The sequence below is a fragment of the Acartia tonsa genome, chromosome 1 (genome assembly GCF_053477335.1).
Source record: "Acartia tonsa isolate MP-2025a chromosome 1, ASM5347733v1, whole genome shotgun sequence".
Classification (NCBI taxonomy): domain Eukaryota; kingdom Metazoa; phylum Arthropoda; class Copepoda; order Calanoida; family Acartiidae; genus Acartia; species Acartia tonsa.
In genome coordinates this window covers 44,334,584-44,352,159 of record NC_137260.1, presented here as the reverse complement: position 1 = coordinate 44,352,159, position 17,576 = coordinate 44,334,584, and the positions used below count along the sequence as shown (strand labels likewise).

The 17,576-nt window shown below is 33.0% G+C and overlaps 2 protein-coding genes across 7 annotated transcripts; both read left to right on the top strand.

Annotated features, from left to right (window-relative positions):
- The first annotated feature begins 2,083 nt into the window (after positions 1-2,083).
- Positions 2,084-4,180, top strand: Pfdn1 (prefoldin subunit 1). Its single transcript, XM_080162862.1, has 4 exons — positions 2,084-2,237; positions 2,678-2,842; positions 3,254-3,327; positions 3,917-4,180. The coding sequence occupies exons 1-4, from the start codon at positions 2,139-2,141 to the stop codon at positions 3,948-3,950; spliced, it is 372 nt and encodes a 123-aa protein (XP_080018988.1). The 5' UTR covers positions 2,084-2,138; the 3' UTR covers positions 3,951-4,180.
- On the top strand, positions 4,142-17,181 carry Prp40 (pre-mRNA processing factor 40). 6 transcript variants are annotated; one of them, XM_080162861.1, is made up of 16 exons: positions 4,142-4,276; positions 5,148-5,243; positions 5,597-5,665; positions 6,214-6,450; positions 6,612-6,823; positions 7,228-7,372; positions 10,179-10,363; positions 10,720-10,896; positions 11,241-11,427; positions 11,866-11,996; positions 12,280-12,399; positions 13,762-13,904; positions 14,424-14,529; positions 15,693-15,888; positions 16,719-16,801; positions 17,092-17,181. In XM_080162861.1, the coding sequence occupies exons 1-14, from the start codon at positions 4,199-4,201 to the stop codon at positions 15,853-15,855; spliced, it is 2,049 nt and encodes a 682-aa protein (XP_080018987.1). In that variant the 5' UTR covers positions 4,142-4,198; the 3' UTR covers positions 15,856-15,888; positions 16,719-16,801; positions 17,092-17,181. The 6 variants fall into 6 exon arrangements, with proteins under 6 accessions (XP_080018987.1, XP_080018985.1, XP_080018982.1 ...); XM_080162859.1 differs by having other exon boundaries at positions 17,075-17,181; XM_080162856.1 differs by having other exon boundaries at positions 17,062-17,181.
- The last annotated feature ends 395 nt before the right edge of the window (positions 17,182-17,576 follow it).

The following is a 17,576-nucleotide window of genomic DNA, read 5'->3' as shown; positions in this document are numbered from 1 at the left end:
AGGACTAGCGGATACGACCAGGGAGTAAGGGAGGGGACAATGGATCGAATATTCAATTTTTAAGGAGTCTCAGACTTTGGGGACTGGCTTAAAGGGAATGTGAACGAATACAGCAGATTCTTACTGATTTTGGGGACTTGCGCATCAATGCCCCGCTAACTAGCTGAGCTAGTTTTGAATATGCAGACAGAAAAGTTTGTTATTTATTGCTGGTTTTAACAAATATTTTTTCCCAAGAAAATGTCTTTTCATGTATAGAAACTCTATTGTGATATTTATGTTTTAAATAATCTAAGAACCGCTTGAATTCAGGGGTCATTTATAAATATATCAGAAGGGTTGAGGTAGTTCTAAACAAGATTTTTCTAGTGATTAATTACAGAATGTTTCCTACATTGTGATGTGTTGATAATTTAATTTTCAAGTAAATGATTTTTTTCTTAGAACTAATTTTGTTCTAAATTAGGTTACCATGATCCCTTTACAATTATGGTAAAATTTTCTTGATAAATCTAGTTTTCATTGCTTTTCAGCGAACCCTCTTAAATTGAATTAATTGCCCATTGTCCCCTCCCTTTCTCCCTGGGATACGACCCTAGCTATATTCGATGGAAAGAAAAATAGCTTAAAGCCATAATGACACTTAAATCTGAAAATAAAATGGCGTAAAACTATCACAGGACCTATTTTAAGCTTATCTAAAATAGAGAAATTAATTGGTTCAGTAGTTGTTTATATTCAAGGGAAAACCCTATACTTCTTTACACTTCTTTATATTATATAGTATATCCCTTTTGAATAAGGAATGTGAATGTCGTCTTTGCAGTGCGCAAAACGCGGCATTATTTACCACAGTTTCTAGAAGCACTGTGCTCAGATTGGACTTTTCAAGTCCATTTTTCTCGAAAATTGGACTTTTGAAAACCTTCAATGGACTTGAAAAAAAGCAACCTCCCGATGTTCAATGGACTTGAGAAAAATTTTAAAAATTTTCTCCCCCCTTCCCTTTTTTGCCCCCCTTCTTCCCAAATTGACAAAATTGGACTTTTGTGCATGTAAAATGGATTTCACGCGACCTAAAAAATGGACTTGAGCAAAATTTTCATCTGAGCACACTGTCTAGAAGCCGCAAGTAAAGGGAAAGGGGGAAATGTGTGTGTTTATTATAATCTGTTTATTGAATATAAATTTATTAATAAAATTATTTTTGTTTCTGATTTATTTCAAACAAAACTAAGTTTACATATTTATAATTTAAAAGCGAAATTATAAAATATAAATTTCAGTTATGTAATTAATAAAAATCTATAATATAAAGTAGAACGATGTCTGTCTGTCCGTCTGAAGCTTAAGATCTCAGTAACCACTGAACCGATTGGGCTCTACTCTTCAGGGAATATACCTACTGGTCCTGTGATGGTTTTAAGCTGTTTTCTTGGGGGGTGGGACACCCCCAACCCCCCCCAAAAAAATTTTTTTTACTTTTATTTTTAAATCTAAAATACGAAAAATTAGGTTGATCAAACCTCTTGGAGCAAAGCCCCTAGAGACTAGGGGCGAAGCCGCTAGTATTAGCATAAAACACAACCGGGACTTGTATGAATCTTTACTTAATTGGAAAATTGGTTCAGTGCTTAGCAAGAGATGTGATCTGACAAAGAAAAAAAACCTTTGTTATAAGCCTTCTTCATTGAATATAAATGAGAAGTTTAACAATTAAACAATTTGCTAGCAACATACACCCTTAATTTCAGACGGACATCCTGCATGTTATTAAATACTATATATAAACTTGTGGTTACGCACATAGAGGCCTCAAGCACTGCACTGGAGGCGGAGGGGAGTTAAAGATGCCCCTCTCATTTGAATTTCAGCTATAGTGTTAAAAGAATTAAAAATTTGGGGGGTGGTGTAATTTTTCTGTAGGAGCAAATTTTCTTGGTAGAGTTGGTGTTATCCTTCTTCAAAATAGTTTTAAATCTTCCCTGGACCTCTCAAAAGCTATATGATTAAAGCCGGAGAATCATATCGGTTAAGTGGTTAGCATGCAGTACTACACACAGACAGACACACACCCTGTTTACTTTTTTAAGTTGATATATTTTATTTACAGATTAAGTAGTAAAAACTATAGAACAATGGCATCTGCACCTGATATGGAGTTGAAGAAGGCCTTCACTGAGCTACAGATGAAAATGGTTGATACCAAACAAAAAATTAAATTCACAGATATGCAGGTAATAACATATTAGAAACCTTTTTGATATAAGAAATCAATGATCTTCAAAAGGATTGTCTGTGTGTATGTGTTGTACGTAGTAATTGGATGTCTAGTAGTAGGATGTAGCTATATATCTGAGGTGTGTCTCTCGAATGAAATCTTGAAATCATCTTAACCGTTTTCTTTTCATGTTTTGGCATAAATTATCAGAAAGTATTTTCTTGACGTTCTGGGTTTTATGTATGGACTTCAAAATTAAGAGGATATTAAATTTTTTTTATAACACAAACATGTAAGTTGTCATGGAAACTTATATTCTTTGTATGATACCTAGGTACTATTCTTACAACATTATGGTTGCGTAATCAGTGATTATATACTTTATTTGCATAAATTTGAATACTGGAATTGATTCTGTTTATATTTTATTATATTTATTTCTCTCTTCTTGTTTAGGTTGATAACTTCAAGCGTCAGGTTGCTCACGCGATGCTGACAGACCAGGAGATCGGCGCCCTGCCCGAGGGTACCAAGGTGTACGAGTCTGTGGGCAGAATGTTTATTCTCAGTGATATCAAGAATGTTAGGGAGGGACTAGAGACTAAACAATCTTTGTGCAAGGTAGGGTATTGAAATGAGGCACATTTATTCTAGATGTTTTATCTTAGACTATTGGCGTTCGCATTGTTTTGATATGGGGTCGTTAACACTAAGGGGATAAAATAAGGGGAAGATAGGCCTTCCCATCCTAATTTCAATCCTAAGGGAGGAGGGTGTCGATAACCCCCTTCAACACGCCCAAGCGTTAGTTGCAATAAGAAATATTTTCTAGTTATTATTTCATATGTTATTTTTACCTACCTACCCTCTTTTGCTTCAGAATGATTGAACATTTAAAAATTAAAAATTTGACATAATATAACTGAACCAAATATAGCTGGCGATTAGCCTGCTGAAAAATATACTTTTTTTTGTCTATATAACTTTCTCAAACAAATATTATTATCATTTTAATCTGTTGTTTGTTTTCAGGATAAAATCAAGAGTTTGGAAACAAATAAAACTTACTTAGAACAGAATATTAAAGAATCGGAGAATAATTTGAGGTAGTTTTAATTTTAGAATTTTATGTGTCCTATTAAAGCTTTTTTATCTTGCATTTAATTTACAGAATTAAGATCTGTCTATATAATGAATCTTATAGTGGATTTTGTTTCATAATTACACATTTATCCACTGTAAAACATACAGCTAGCTTGTTATAAATGCGTTACGTACATAACGACTTAAATATTTCAAAATAATTGCAAATAATATCCTAGCATTTAGGGGCTCTATATTCGAAGGGATAGGAAGGGCAGAAAAATTGCCTAAAATGGATAACTCAAGCAGTTCAGTAGTTATCAAAACCTTAAGCTACATACCAAAAAAACCTTACTACTTTAATTATAGGATATTTTTTGTTTAGTTTAATATTTCGATATATAAACCGATTGAGTTCTTCAAATTAGTTCACATTTGTCTTGGGATAGTTTCTTTCTTTATTATTAAAAGAGTTAAGTTTTGCGACGGTTTAGGGCAAATTTTATGTCCTTCATCTATATGCTTTATAAACAGCTATTTATAGGGTCCTAAATATTTATTGAGTTTATGATATGATGATTTATTGAGTTTAACTTTTTATTTTATTTTCAGGGAATTAATCACCCAGAAGAGAACTGTATCTTAGAAGACGAACAACCAAAAAAATAAAATCTTGTTGTTTTCTTTTTATATTGCTTACTTTGATCTTTGATATCTGAATGGAATTAACTTTTGCACTAATCAAACTTACTCAGCTTTATTATATTATACTATATGATTATTTATATAGCATAATATTTGCATACTAAATATATTAAAACTGTTTACAAATGAAGTCCAGTCATAAAGAATGTTAAAACTGAAACAAATTGCAGATATTAGACTAGAGTGAAAATGGCGGAGGATCCTAAAAATTGGACGGAGCATAAGGCTCCGGATGGCAGGACATACTTCTATAATTCCGTGACTAAGGTAACCAGATTTTACATTTTTTGGGTGTTTTAAGAGTTATACCTTGTAGGGTTAAAAATTGGACCGTACCCAAAGCACCAGCGTCGGGGAGCCGTTTGACTTTGGTGCGGCTCCGACCTAAAATCAAGAAAAACGCAACATATCTTTTTTTGCAAAGTCTATTTTTGACTTTTGAAGGTATTAAAAGTTCAAATTTTGATAAAAATTTTCTTGAAAAACTTAAAAATTATACCTGTCCCTAATTAATAATAAATCTCTTTATTTTAGCTAACCCGGAGCCGGAGCCGTTTTTTAATGAAAATTACGGCTCTAGCAAAATATGGCGGCTCCACAACGCTGCAAAGCACACTAACCTATCCCCCCCCCCCCCCCAGTGTTTCATTAAAAAATAGGCTATGTCATTATTAGACAAGGGTTAGGGAGTAATCAAATCAGGGACCAACTTTCAGCTTCTTTCTTATTTTTTTTCCCACTCGTTCCCCCTTACGTTTCATCCTAAGACTGGGGTGTATATTCTTCACAAGATTCCTTTTTTTCCTTTGCTAAAAATATTTAATTACAATCCCCCTCTAGTTTTTTTCTCCAAGGAGGAGGAAAAAAGATGTATAAATCAGTTAAGTAAAGTTTTCTTCTTAATTTTATTAAATACATTACAAATGAGGCTCAATTCATTTTTTTTAATTTCCCGTCACTTTTTTCCCCCCCCCCCACTTTAGCAGAAAACCCCACTCGGAATATACACCCCTGTCCTAAGAACAATTACATATTAACTTTTTAAAGAAAGTTGACGGTCTACTTTTAATGCCCTTCCCTCAAGTTTCCCAAGATGCCTCAAAAAATGAATCATTTTATGATTTATATTTTAATTCAGCAAAGTATATGGGAGAAGCCACTCTGCATGAAATCTTCAACAGAAAAGATGTTGGCCCAATGCCCATGGAAAGAATTTAAAGCTGAAAATGGAAAAGTAAGTTTTTTTTTTATTGGATTATTCAAAATACAAGTTTTACCTAAACTATAAATATTTGGTAATTTTTCATTTAAGATAAATTACACCTCAGATATTAAAATATAATTTAAAAAATAATAAGAAAAATAATATTTAAGTTAAGCTTAAAGAACATCTGTTAGCATTAATAGTATGATCCAATAATGAGTTTACAACAGTAGAATAATTATAGCATTTTAAACCTTACATTCTGCCAACAAAATCACCGTAAACAGCTGATTTAAGCCCTTTCAGCAAATTAAGAAATATGGCCCCCAAATTTTTCATATCATAGTACTTGTTATTATTCCTGATAGAGATATAATGTTTAGGTTTACTATCACAACAACGTAACAAAAGAATCTGTGTGGGTCATACCAAGAGAATTACAAGAATTAAAGGTAACAACCACATCATTTCATGTGTCCTTCCCACTCTATCCCCCCCCCCCCTTTATTTATTAAAAATATGTATATTGTATATACATTCTAACCATTTTCTCCCCCTCCCTCCCTGAAGGAGGGGAGATTATGAAAATATACACCCCTGCATTAGGTATTGATCAATGATAATTATCTTATTAGTGCACCACCTCTATGTTGCCATACGTCCGTCTGTCTATCTACTAGAATCATTCATTCTCTGTAAAAATATTATAATGTATTTAAAAGCTAGTAGTTTGTCCAGGACAATAAAACATACCTACAGGACTGTTATTTAAAAAGTTTCTCTTTTAGTATCATATCTACTTTTTTAGTCTTATAATCTTGTGATGTTTGTTGTCTATCTAAGTGCAGGGCTCGTCATACACTCTGAGTAAGAGAAATAAAGGTTTATAAAAGGATAAAATGAGACATTTGAAGTAACAGGATTTAAAAAACTTTTATTCAACTAATTTTTATGTTGTAAATTTTATGAAGAATGTTTATAAAAAAACGGTTTATTTTAGGATCGGTTAGCAGCCGAGCAAGTGAACGTATCAAGTCCTGCGACAGCCAGTCCAAACACGTCAGCCTCAAGCAAGTCAGCGCTGGACGCAGCTATGGCAGCAACTCTGGCAGCATTTAAGCAGAGTGATCCGCACAAACCTGCCAACATTGCCCTGCCTCCCAGGATAGAACCACCTAAACAGATTGTGTACAGGGACAAGAAGGAGGCCATGGATGCACTCAAAGCTTTGTTAAAGGTGATTATTAACCCTTTTTTACCACTAATAAGTTAAATAGATTTATAAAATAACTTATAGATCTAAGTAACTTAAACTATTGTCAGGAAAACTAGTTTTTTTAGATGCAACATTCATGTCTCTGCAGAATTCTTTAATCATTTTCTCCCATTAATTCCTAGGAGAAAAATGTGCCCTCATCAGCTAATTGGGAGACAGCTCTGAACATGATCAAGAAGGATGGACGCTGGGAAGTTCTGTCGAAGCTGGCAGAAAAGAAGCAGGCATTTAACGAGTACAAGATCCAGAAACAGAAGGATGAGAAAGAGGAGAGTAGGCTGACATCTATCAAGAATAAGGAGGATTTGGAGAATTTCCTTATGACAACAGACAGGTAATCATGTAAAAGTAATAGGATGCCTTTCCAGGGGTGTATATTCTGCACACACAAGATTCATTTTTTCCCCTGCTGCAAATTTTTTTTCCTTCTGGTTTTTTTTTCAAGCAAAGAAGGGGGGAAAATTGAAAAGAAATTAAAAACTCTTTATTTTATTTATATTACCACACATTATTTTAGTTTTTTTCTCCAGCTACATATTTTTAAAAATTTTGTTTACCCCCCTTTTAGCAGGGTCAATTTTGCAGAATATACACCCCTGTGCCTATCTGAATTTACCGATAACTGCGGAAATGATATGGCTGTTCTATAAAGTGAATCTTACACTCTGTTATTTGTTCGAAGTTCTTATTAGGGATCTAGATTTACTTTATTTATTAATATCATATTACAAATTTCAGGATGAGTTCAACAATAAGATTTTACAAGTGTGAAGAAATATTCGGAGAGCTACCCCTCTGGAAATCTGTCCCGGAAACTGAGCGTAAGGAAATATTCAATGATGTTGTTCATAATCTGGCCAAGAAGGAGAAGGAACAGGCTAAGGTAAACAAATGAGGGGCATCCCTGAAAGTGTTTAGTTGAGCACAACTCCCCCCCCCCCCCCTAATTTTTAATAAATTGAAGATAATGGTGGAAGGGTAGTTTTAGTTTGTTTGGTTTACATAAACCAAAATGAATACATTTTTGAAAAGTTTACCCTGTACATATATTTTCAAATAAGTTGAATTTCTTTCCCCCACTCAAACCCACATTTCCTTCCTTGTTTTCCCCAATTTATTTTATGAAAATACCTTAAACTGTTTTTAACCTATTTTTAAAACATATATCAAAAATATACTATGACACCAGTAGAATTAAACTGCAGAGCCTAAATTTGAATTAAGTCCCCAATAAACTTTTTTGAGGGGATTTAAAAATTAATTTTACTGTTGCTGTGGTCTTTTTTGATCAGAGCAAAAGGTCTTTTTTTATTTGGGTAAAATTCGTAGCTTTTAGAGTGTTTTGCTTCATATATATAGTATTCTGGTATAGAGTAAAATTAGGCCTTTTGATTTCATCTAAATTAATTCATTAAAAACTTAATTCTTTACAATATATCAATGAATTAACTTTATCGTGCTTGTTTTCCATCACTTATTTAAAACACAAAAAAATTGGCTGTAAAGTGAAAGATGACAACAAACGTTTACGCAATACAACAAATTTTTTTTTTGTCTCATATACAAATATGATAAAATATAAGATTATTCAAACTTATCTTTTTAAATATTTTTAAAAAGCATGTATCTTTTATGTGTATAGTTTTCATTCTTTTCATTTTAATTAAATAAAAATTATTTAACTACATTGGAAAAAAGTCACTTTGTGAAAACACTCTTTTTTGAATTGTAAAAAACTGAAATGAAACGAGACTTTTAATTGGTTCAGACTTCAGAATAAAATGTTTTATTTTAATGTTAAATTTCTTCTAAACCTCGAACCACTTCATTATGCAATCTACATTTTCCTGGATATTTTGTCTACGGTAGTCCATAAGTGTACAGCTTTACAGTACATTATTTCTATTTGTTAAAGCAACACATATGATAAAAGAAAAAGATTCTTTTTAAAGTAAAATGCTTATATTTCAATCAAAATTTATATTTTTTTATTTTTTACCGATCCACGTCATTATGCAAATCAAAAGAAAATCAATGAGAAAACGTTTGTTTTGCACTTTTCTCCACTTTTAAAAAATGATTCTGATAAAATAACAATTTTTTAAGGGATTTATGCATTAATTATAATGAAAAACAGTTTCAGGTAGATTTTAATGATTTTTCTAAATAAGAAATAATTGAAAAAAAGAAATTCTATCCTTATCACTTTAGAGGACAGCTGCTGACCCCCAGTCTTATGGATGAAGCTAAATACATGTTAAAGATAAAAATTACCCTTAAAAGTATACAAAAATGTTTTTTGATGTGTTAAAAAAATCCATTTTAAAATCTTGATTTTGAGGATGATGGCCTTCAAGATGCTCTTACTAGTGGTGAAGGTGAGCTAAATGTTATCTAAGTACATGACCATTACAACAACTTGTCTATTAACCTATGTACCATTTTTTGTAGTCATAGCAGCCTCCAGTGGAGCCTCTCGACATGAAATATAACCATTATCTAAAAACTACATAATTTACTTTATGAATTTTAGTAATTAAAATTGCAATTTTTTTCTTTTTTAATATTGCTTGCCTGGAGGCTGCTATGACTACAAAAATTGGACCATAGTTTAATATATAAGTTTTCTTCAAGGGCATGCACTTTGATAACATTTAGCTCACCATCACCACCAGAAAGAGCATCTTAAAGGCCATCATCCTCAAAATCAAGATTTTAAAATGGATTATTTTAACACATCACAAAACATTTTTGTATACTTTTCAGGCAAATTTTTATTTTTTACATGTATTTAGCTTCATCCATAAGACTGGGGGTCGGCAGCTGTCCTCTAAAGTGATAGGGTTAGAATTTCTTTTTTTTTCAATTATTTCTTATTTAGAAAAATCAATAAAATCTACCTTAAACTGTTTTTCCTTATAATTAATGCATAAATCCCTTAGAAAATTGTTATTTTATCCGAATTAATTTTTAAAAGTGGAGAAAAGGGCAAAACAAACGTTTTCTCATTGATTTTCTTTTGATTTGCATAATGAAGTGGATCGGTAAAAAATACAAAAATATAGATTTTGATTGAAATATAAGCATTTTACTTTAAACAGAATCTTTTTCTTTTATCATACGTGTTGCTTTAACAAATAGAAACAATGTACTGTAAAGCTGTACACTTATGGACTACCAAAGACAAAATATCCAGGAAAATGTAGATTGCATAATGAAGTGGTTCGGGGTTTATATAAATTATTGTTTTAGAAAAAAATTATTTGCATCAAACAGAGTAGAGTTTTTATTATTGTATTGATATAATCTGAATCACATCAAATTGTTCTGTAAGAAACAATTTAACCCCAAACTAAAAAATGCTTTTGCTTCCATCAAAATGATCACAGCAACATATAAAATTGATTTTTAAATCCCCCCAAAAAAGTTTATTGGGGACTTAATTCAAATTTGGGCTCTGCAGTCTGATTCTACTGGTGTCATAGTATATTTTTGATATATGATAAAAAAATAGGTTAAAAACAGTTTAATATATTCATGAATTGGAATTTTTAATAATACACATTCCTGAGTATGATTTTTAAAAATACATACCTACCTACCTAGTCAATATTTAAATATTTCACCCTTGAAAATTCTTTCAAAAAATGTAATCCATTACAGTATTCTCACAAATCTACCATATCTAGGCTCTGCGGCGCAAGAACATGACCCGCCTGGCGGACATCCTTGACAAGATGACAAAGATCAAGTTCAACACAACATGGGAGGAGGCCCAGCAGATGTTGCTGGACAACCCAGCCTTCGCGGATGATGATGAGCTGTTGGCTATGGATAAAGAGGATGCTCTCATCACTTATGAAGATCATATAAGGTAAGAATTTTGTGTATTTTTATACAGTTATCGACAGTCGTCACTCCTTTTTTTTTTGGGGGGGGGGGGGGGGGGTTGAATATTGATTAAGCATAATGTTAACGACGAATATCTATAATTTTGCTATAATTGTGAGTATGATCATTTTAAGCATCGCGTTTTTAAGGAATTCTAATATTGTTGAATATCAAATTGTTAATGCTCGATTGTCTGACCGACTTCGCTTTTATGGATGATTTACCAAAAGTCTGCAAAAAAGTTTATTAAAACATTTTATACAACGATGAGATGCTACACTAGGTACTAAATAAAAATGCAATTTTAAATACAAATACAATTTTTTGTTTATATTCTAGAGAGCTGGAGAAGGAAGTTGACTCCGAAAAGGAACGTGAAAAGAAGCGCGTCAAGCGTCAACAGCGTAAGAACCGTGACGCATTTATTGCGTTGCTTGATGAACTTCATGAGCAGGGCAAGTTGACCAGCATGTCTCTCTGGATGGAGTTGTACTCCATTGTTTCTCAAGATTTAAGGTTAGTGTTTGCATGGAAAAATATTTGAGCTTTAATTGAAGAAATACATTTCTCTATTGTTTAAAAAAATCATATTTAAATTAAATTGTAGTAAATATTGATTCTTTTCCATTTTGCCCTTTTTGTTAAGAAATTTTTACTCATAAAGACACAATATCTTTTTTACATTTTATTAAATCTCTTTCACACTAAAAAATTACTCGTGGAACTTTAAAGGGGTTGTGGGGAAATATTTCAACCGTAAGTTTTGGCATTAAAAAGAAAAAGGTTCAGGAAAGACAGACTAACATCCTGCCTCTCAAACAAGAATGATAACAGATTACAAAGTATTTATATTTGTTTAGATTTTCAACTATGCTGGGACAGCCAGGCTCCACTCCGCTGGACCTGTTCAAGTTCTACGTGGAGGACCTGAAGGCCAGGTTCTCCGACGAGAAGAAGATCATCAAGGACATCCTAAAGGAAAGAGAGTACGATGTCCAGGCAAAGACGACATTTGAAGAGTTCGCTACAGTCGTTTGTGAAGATAAGGTATGTAAACATTTTAAAGCCAAAAATATAAAACCTAAATAAAACAAATGTCATTAATATTTAGGAAAAAAATGTACAGCTACATTAGGGAAATGTATTCGTAGTAATGTTATCCGATTTCTAACATTTTCAAGTATATATTACTAGCGGATACTTCCTTAGAGGCCTCTAGGGGCACATGCGAATGAGGACCCACGTCTTAAACATCTTTTGTGATGATGAAGATGCATTTTTTTTCGTAAGGCTATTCTTCCATTTGAGGGCGAAAGTACCCTCCCACAAATAGGTAGGTAAAAACCTTCCCTAGACCTTTGAAAAGCTTCACTTAAAAGGAGTACCCTTTATGTTTAGCAGTACGCGAGATCCTTCGCTAATCAACACACACAAACTTACATCCTGTTACTTTTATATGAGGATTTTATTTTGTTGTTTTTATAGAGATCCGCCACCCTAGATGCTGGAAACGTAAAGCTGACGTACAACTCACTTGTAGAGAAGGCTGAAGCTAAGGAAAAAGAAAAAATGAAGGAAGAAAACAAGAAGCTCAGAAAGATTGAAAATGAATTAAGGTACCCTTTGGCAGGATATTTTTCATCTCATAAGTGGGAATGGGGGTCACTTATTTAAACACAAAGTAACTCAACTCCACTCCCTTTCCACTTCTACAACATAGGCAAAAGAATTCTTTGTTTTTTCTACGTGGTAATATACAATAATATTCTGATATCGCATCTGTAAAGTATATTATATTAAATTTAAAAAAAACTACCTATGAATGGGGCCATAGTAAAAACTTAAAAAGTAAAATAGTTTTACAAATTTTAAATTAAATGTTAAAACTGATCATTTTAGGGACATGTTCGAGGAGCTGAAAGTTGACGAGAAAAGTGACTTTGAAGATGTTTGGGAAGTTATTAAAGACAAACCTATCTGTCAATCCATTACACAAGCGAAAGCTGAATCATTTTTCAAGTAAGTTTTACCATCGAGCTTTTTTTGGGAGAGTGTACAAGATTGGTACAAGATTCCAACCCATTTTCCCCTGACAACTAGCGTATTATGTAAGGTTTAAGCTATTAAACATGTTAAAAATGGATCGCTCCATTTATTTCAACCTATATATATGGTCCAAAAGTTAAAGAAGGGGGTGTTTTCATATACCTACTTAGATCCAATAAAGTTATGTGTTCTAGATTTTTATAACAAAAAAAAAATCGGCCGGAATAAGAGTATATTCTTTGTTTCGCCGCCATTTTTTCACAGTTAACATACATTGTACCCAGGGTTGTCGAATTGGGCACTTTTTTTTATATTGGGCGGCCCAATTGCCCAAAAGGGTTTTAGGCGGGTTTTGGGCGCCCAAAAGTGGTTTTGGGCACCTTTTATGGGCAAATGTCGTAAAAAGCATATAAAAAGGATATAAAATAGCCTAAAACCATATCTAGACTTATTATTAGAAATAAAATAGCCTAAAACCATCTCAGGACCTATAAAAGCTCCACTGGAAAGCAGTTAGCGAAATCCTTCTCTAGATACAAAAAAAAACTTACTAATTTATACATTTTACTAGCAGCTACGGCCCTAGAGGCCTGTAGGGGCACTTGAGAGTCAAATTTGATAATCCAATTATTATACCTATTAGATTTGAAAAGAAAAAGTAAAAAAAAAATTTGGAGGGGGGAATAATTTTTTTTTTTTTTTGGGGGGGGGGGGTAGGTTTGCTCCTCCCATTTTTATTTTTAGTTTTAAAAAAATTTTAAAAAGTTTTTGGGGGAGTGCAATTTTTTTCTAGGGGCGATTTCAAACACAAACAAACAGATACACATCCTGTTACTTTATTATAAGGATTTTTAACCCCCTCCCCTTTTTCTCTCTCCCTAAAAGGGGGGTGCCCAAAACTGCCCAAAAGGACCTTATATTGGGCGGCCCAAAACCGCCCGCCCAAAATGACAACCCTGATTGTACCTCAAAATACAACTACCTTGCCTAATCGTTCAAATCCTCTTTTAAAATCTTAGATCACATAACTTCAAGGGAACTTTGCAGATTAAAACACCCATAAAAGCATCGCAAATATTTCTTTTAATAAAGAAGCACAACAATATAGAACGAAATGGATGATTGAACGTGGATATTATTGCAGGGGAAAAATTGGCGATTTAGCTTGCTAATATGGAACTCGTTTATTGGTCAGTTCGTTCATCCAGTAGGAGGGTTGGGGTTAAGGTGGTGGAAAAGGGGGAATCGTTATTTTAGCCCGATGCAAGTTTCGCTTTATTATTGAACATAAAAAAATGGTGTAAGCTCGAAGTAATAATATATCCATTATTGCAGTGATTACCTGAAAGAGCAGGACGGGTGTCACCACAACCACGGCAAGAAGATCAAGAAGAAGTCGAAGAAGAAGAGGAAGGTTGCCACCAGCAGTGACAGCGAGACGGAGGACAGAAAGAAAAAGAAGAAACATAAACATTCAGGTAGCTTTTTGGTTTGTTCTCAGTGCTGGAAATGTTTTTTTTTCCGTATGGCTTCGAAACCGATTAACATCCGGTGTATTAGAACTGGTTTTCATACTGAAAAATCATGTATAGCATCGTATTACAAACCATTTTCCACGAATATTAAAATTAATGCTAATTTTGTTAGCCCTACAGACCTTGGGACTAGCAAAAATTGTTTTAATCTCAGTTTTTTTTCATTTTAAAGTCCGCTGAAAGCTGTGTATAATACGATTCGATAAAAAAAACTATTCTTTTACATTAAAAAACACAAGTGCTGTGGTGCAACAATTTTTTTTTTGAGTAGAATAAATTTTTTTTTATGCAGCTTTTAAAAGGAAAAAATCTTTTACATGCTGTGATAATAGTAGATTTTATTAATCTTTAAGCTAGTAGGCAATTTTATTAGTAGGCCTTCTTAACCTAAACAATGAACATAACATTTGGCTGGGAATGATTTTTTGTGCTTCATTGATTTTATCATCCTTGTTTATATAGATGTGAGTGAAAGCGAGAGTGAAAGTGATTACGAGAAGAAAAAGAAAAGAAAGAAAAAGAAGAAGGCCAAGAGTGAGTCAAGATCTAGTAGTGAAGAAAGTTCAAGGTATTTCATTAATACAGTGTGTTTTTTTTATGAGCACTTTTTTGAAAGCAATTTTACCCCACTTATAGTTATCAGAATTTAATGGTTAATGGCTTATTTTCTTCGTTTTTTAAGGGAAATTATGAAACAACAAAAAAAATTACAGTTTTTGTTGAAAACGTACAGTAAAGTTGAAAATTAAAAACTTAGGTGTCAACATCTAAAAATGGTTTTAGCGTATTTTTCTTATGCTCAAATAATCAACCTTTTGCAAGAATGGCTGCTAAACACTTCAAAGATAAGATATAGAGCTAAAAATGTATACAGATACTATTAGGGACATGTACTAGAACATATCAAAGTTTGAAGGTCATATCTCAACCAGGGAGGGAGTACTGGCCCCCCAAAGTCGACTACAGAAAATCCATTTTTTTAAGAAAAATGCGCTAAAACCATTTTTATATGTTGACACCTAAGTTTTTAATTTTCAATTTTACTGTACTTCTTCAACAAAAACTGTATTTTTTTTTGTTGTTTCATAATTTCCCTTAAAAAAACGAAGAAAATAAGCCATTAATCATTAAATTCTGATAACTATAAGTGGGGTAAAATTGTTTTTTAAAAAAGTGCTCATAAAAAAAAAACACTGTAGTTTTGGGCTGTTTACTAGGTACTAGGGGTTGCAGTCCATGTTTAGCTAAAATAGTAAGTTATTCAATCAAATAGAACATTAGCGTGGATTGCTCGTTTTTTCAAAAGTGTTACTGTTGAAGAAGTATCATGGCTGTTTGAAATATATAGTGTGTCTTGGCCGTTTGTGATCTAAGTTTAAATACTTTCGAAACCAAGATTATTAACAATTTATTTTTGTTTGTTCGATTTTACAAATATTAGTATGAAAACTATTTTGAGCTCTATTTCTTTGCCCTTAGCATCTAGATTCTATTTATTGGATAGTAAGGGAGGGTGAGATAAATAGCCTAAAACCATTCCAAGGCTTTTTTAGAATTAAATAGCCGTAATCCATCCCAGGGCCAATGTGAAACTTTCCCTAAAAAATGTATTCGGTTTGGTTGTTAGTGACTCAGTGAGACCCTAACAAGCAAACAAAAAACTTTTTATAATAAGACATTTACTGGACTGTACAGCTGTCTTTAAAAATATTTTAATACTTTGTTTTACAGGAGAAGAAAGAAGAGAAGTCTGAGCCCCAAATCTCGTAGCTCCTCCCCAGACCAGAAGAAGGGGAGAGGGGGAGGCAGTGACGAGGAGGAGGGGGAGCTGAGTGAGGAGGAGTTGGAGAGAAGGAGGATACAGCTGCTCAAACAGCTGGAGATGGATGATTAAATTTAGTTCTTCTTCTACCTACATGTTATTTTTAGTAGCGAAGCTACTCTATAATTCACTTTGTCCGTCCGTCAGTCCGTCAGTCAGTCCGTCAGTCCGTAACGCTATGGGGGAAATGGGATTTACTCAGCTCCTATAAAAGATAGAATTCTGAAATTTTTTGACAACATTCCCATCATTAAGGAGCACAATTAACTATAAAACATCACTGGCGGTCGGACGGCTTTTTAGCAGGTTTTAGGCTATTTTAAAATTTTCCACATTTTCCCCCATATCTTTGGTGTTTATGGTCCGATTTTCAAAATTCTTTCAGTTAAAGATATCAAAATTAATTTTCCGTCGTTTAGAGAAAACAACAATAACGGTCAGACTGCCTTTTTGCAGGTTTTTAGCTATTTTTACATTTTCCACCATATCTTTGGTGTTTATGAACCGATTTTCAAAATTTTTTCAGTTATAGATATCAAAATCAAATTTCCCGTCGTTTGAAGAAAACAACTATGAAGGTCAGACTGCCTTTTTGCAGGTTTTTGGCTATTTTATATTTTTTTACATTTTCCCCCATATCTTTGGTGTTTTTAGTCCAATTTTCAAATTTTTTTCAGTTAAAGATGTCAAAATTAAATTTCCCGTCGTTTGAAGAAAACAACAATAATGGTCAGACTGCCTTTTTTGCAGGGTTTTGGCTATTTTTAAATTTTTTACATTTTTCCCCATATTTTTGGTGATCCGATTTTCAAATTTTTTTCTGTTTTAGATATCAAAATTAAATTGCCCATTGTTTGAAGAAAACAACCATGACACGGTCATTCCCATCCACGAAATTTTGTGCTTCGCTACTTATGGATGTTGTCATCCTTGTTTGTTATCGGTATTTATATCAACAAATGTTCTTGATCAGCTCAGCTGTGACTAACACCAATAAGCAATATAATTCGAAAAGCCGGTGCTTTCCCACAAAGAGCGTGTCTAGCAACCCCCCCCCCCTCCCTTTTTATTTAAAATAAGAGTTTTAGTTATTTTTTCCATTGCCAAACCCATACAGGCGTCTTTGATACTGCGGGGGGGGGGGGGCAATCATAATAAAGCCTGTATTGAACTTAACTACACCCCCTCTCCCCAACCTACTTAAATTTTAAAATCAGAGGGGATGATTTCCATGTTCTATAGGCAATGAGAGGGAAAGCACAGAAAAATTAAAGTAAGAATTACTTCCAAGTCTTGCTTATAAAATAGTTCTTCATCCAAAGCCCACAGACTATTTGTTAATAATTTTATTGTAATTAGTTGTTTTCTTTGACAATATACATTTATATTATACATAAACTATTTTGTGTTTAGGAGCAAAGCTACTCTACAATTCTTAATATCAGTCTGTCAGAACATTATTTTCTCGGCTGACATTTGAGATAGATTTTTATACGGTGTTTTCTATAGAGTTTCTAAACCCCGAACAAACATAATATGCAAATCTGAATTTTCAAAATAGCAGCTTTATTATTCATTTAGGATGATTTTACATTAAATATGAAATGTAGATGCCTCTTTTGGCTACAAAATTCCACTGTTATTTTGTCCATGATGACAACTTATATATTAAACTATGATCCAATTTTTGTAGTTATAGCATCCTCCAGCCCAGCATTATTAAAAAAGAAAAGAATTGCAATTTTATTTACTTCAATTCATAAGGTGAATACTGTAGTTTTTAGAAGATGGTT